The 2999-nt window shown below is 56.5% G+C and overlaps 1 protein-coding gene across 1 annotated transcript in view; it reads left to right on the top strand.

Moving 5' to 3' along the window:
* The window catches only part of MYLK3 (myosin light chain kinase 3), a 31020-nt gene that overhangs the window by 23187 nt on the left and 4834 nt on the right, over positions 1 to 2999 (top strand). Inside the window, exons 6-8 of the mRNA XM_011373746.2 lie at positions 3 to 152; positions 1486 to 1638; positions 2563 to 2695. Of these exons, the coding sequence (XP_011372048.2) occupies positions 3 to 152; positions 1486 to 1638; positions 2563 to 2695 (436 nt within the window). The remainder of the gene's footprint in view (positions 1 to 2; positions 153 to 1485; positions 1639 to 2562; positions 2696 to 2999) is intronic.

Below are 2999 nucleotides of genomic sequence, written 5' to 3'. Positions count from 1 at the left end.
GCTGTGGTCCCCGCCCATCCCAGGTACAAGCCCCGGGAGAAGCTGAAGGTGAACTTCGGAACCGCCGAGTTCCTGGCCCCAGAGGTTGTCAACTATGAGTTCGTCTCGTTCCCCACAGACATGTGGAGCGTGGGGGTCATCACCTACATGCTGTGAGTGCCCCGGCCTGGTCCCCGTGGGGATCGGCCCCCGTCTTTGACCATCCTAGAAGCCTAGAAGCAGCAGACAGTCAAGTGCGAGTCACTTAGTGGGAGGTGTGCCCAGGACACAGCGGGAGGTGGGCGGGAAGGGAGGCCGCCAGTGGGGAGCGTGCGTCCAGCCGGCACCCACCCGGGCACCTGGAGTTGGGTCCCCAGGGAGCTCTGGGATCCATTCTGGCACAGTCCCTCCGCCATTTTGTTCCAGGGGTTCCAGGGGTGAGGGCGTTGGGGTGCTTACACACCAGCTCTTAGCTGTTGCTTCTGGGCCGATCCCGGGGGTGAAATTTTTGGATCCACGGGAGAGAAAGCTCTGGGCAGAGAAACGTGGGTGCTGCGGTACAGGTGGGGCTGGAGTGCCCTGGGGCAGTGAGGAGGGGTCCCCACATCGTCCACCCCACCCTTCCCCTGGGCTGCCTTGTCCCTCCCCTGGGCTGAGGAAGCGGAGGCGGGATGGGCGAGAGTTTGTGCATAGACTTGACACCTTCCTCTGGGGGGGGCGTCCCTCAGCTGTTTCCTCAGTGACCCAGCAAGGTCACACTCCGCTCCCACTCTTGTCACTAAGGCATCACAGCGACCCTGTGTCCTCATGCTTTGTATTCCTGTGCTGTGCCAAGTGGGGAAGTTGGAGGCCCCAGGCCAGCCGCTTAGGGAGTCCTCCTGCCTGTCTACCCTCACTCTAGAGCAGGGGTCCCCAACCTTCAGGCTACAGACTGGTACCGTCCGTGGCCTGTTTGGAACCGGGCTGCACAGCAGGAGGTGAGCAGTGGGCCAGCGAGTGAGGCTCCATCTGTGTCTGCAGCTGCTCCCCAGCACTGGCATCACCACCTCAGCTCCGCCTCAGATCATCAGGCATTAGATTCTCACAGGAGCACCAGTCCCTGGGGCCACAAAGGTTGGGGACCGCTGCTCTGGAGGAGTGTAATAAAGCCAGCTTTCCTGTGTCCCCTGGGGCCTGGGCGTGTCTGTGCCCACCTGGCTGTCTCAGAGACACACTACTCAATCACCATACACCTGATGCGTGGTGGACATGCTGGTGGGGCCCCAATTACTCTTTGCTCCAGGGGAGGGAGACAGGTGCGCGTGATAGGGGCTCGATTCCAGCACTTCCTTTCTGCAGCTTTTCGTCCCTCCCACTTCCTCCCTTCCCGAGAGGGGACAGGGCCATTGTTCTCTTGAAACACTAGGATCTGATCACTTCTGCTTGAACGTGTAGATTCCTCTCTACCTTCGATGCGTGTTGGCGGCCTGGCTCCCGCGTGTTGATGGTCCTTTCTCTCCTCCGTAGGCTCAGTGGTTTGTCCCCGTTTCTAGGGGAGACAGATGCCGAGACCATGAATTTCATTGTGAACTGTAGCTGGGACTTTGACGCCGACACCTTCGAAGGGTTATCAGAGGAGGCCAAGGACTTTGTTTCCCGGCTGCTGATCAAAGAGAAGAGGTAGCCTTGTTGTCTGTCACTTGTGTGCCATCCCGATGGTGACCGCTGACTGGTGACCGTGACGAGCAGGTGTGCCGGGCAGGTCCTTTCTTCCTGTGGGTCGCTTCTGTTCAGGATTTCTTACCCTGCTGCTCCTTTGGAGCAAAAACGTAGCAGGCACAGTGACAAAGGAAGTAATTAAAAAAACAACTAGGAGCACAAAGTTTAGGTAGTTTTAGAAAGGTTCATATTTACAAATTCGTCCTATTTCCAAGTGTTCACTTTCAATAGGCTAGTGTTGAAGAAAACGCTGAGCCGCGCAGATGTCACTTTCGAGAACAGAGGCCAGAAAACCCCATTTCTCAGCGAGGAAGGGCCGCGCGGCTTTCAGCAGCTACATCAGTCATGGTGGAGCCACCCATGTGACTGATCCGCACACTGGGGACAGCTGCGCATGGCCCAGGAGTGAGGTCCCAGGTCTGGGCTCCGAGAGCTCCTGCCTCCCTGGCCATCACTCATTTCTTTCTGGCTGTGAAAGTCAGGGAGTTAAAGCGTTTCAAATTCGGACGCACAAGCCGACTATTTTCCCTGGAAGGAGAGATGAGCTTCCTTCCGTGCTCCTGTTTTCACTCCTTGGAGCAACTCCAGGCACAGCTGGCCTCCTCCGGCCCTGCCTGGGTCCCCACCCCCAGTAGCGATCCGTCACTGGGATGCGGTCCCTCCACAGCATGAGGGGACAGGGACGGTTTGCTGATGACTCTCTTGCACTCCTAAGGAGGGGCGTTTTGGACGCCAGGAGCTCCCCCCCTGGGCGGTGGCAGGAGTCTGCCCAGCGGGTCCCCCCCGTTCCACTGACTCAGGCTTCCTGCCCCACCGGACTGACTCCGGACAGCTGACCTTTACTCGGCGGCTCCAAGTAAACGTGTCCACTGTTCGATTTCACAGCTGCAGGATGAGCGCCACACAGTGCCTGAAGCACGAGTGGCTGAATGACCTGCCCGCCAAGGCTTCGAAATCCAAAGTTTGTCTCAAATCGCAGCTCTTGCTGCAGAAGTACATGGCTCAGAGGAAATGGAAGGTATCTTTTTCTTTTAGTAAAAGCAGCATTTGTCTTCCTAATACGTCCTTCGAAAGAACTGTAGCCAAGTTCTTATTTACATTTTGATTCTAAATACATTAAGGGGAAAAAACCCCTCTCACGTCCAGATGTCAACTAGAGTAAAAAAACGCTCCAGACCAAAAAACGACTACCGTAAAAGTGGCATTTAGTCTGTACTTAGGTGACACTTGAAGTGACAGAATGAAGTTGGAGCACTTGTTCTCGGTGACAGTAGTAGCCACGTCACCAAGAACTAACTGCATGGAGCCCGAGGCCTGATTCC

Source organism: Pteropus vampyrus, unplaced genomic scaffold (genome assembly GCF_000151845.1).
Source record: "Pteropus vampyrus isolate Shadow unplaced genomic scaffold, Pvam_2.0 Scaffold228, whole genome shotgun sequence".
Taxonomy (NCBI): Eukaryota; Metazoa; Chordata; class Mammalia; order Chiroptera; family Pteropodidae; genus Pteropus; species Pteropus vampyrus.
Note: the sequence above shows the minus strand (reverse complement) of the source record. Positions and strands in the feature narration are given on the sequence as shown.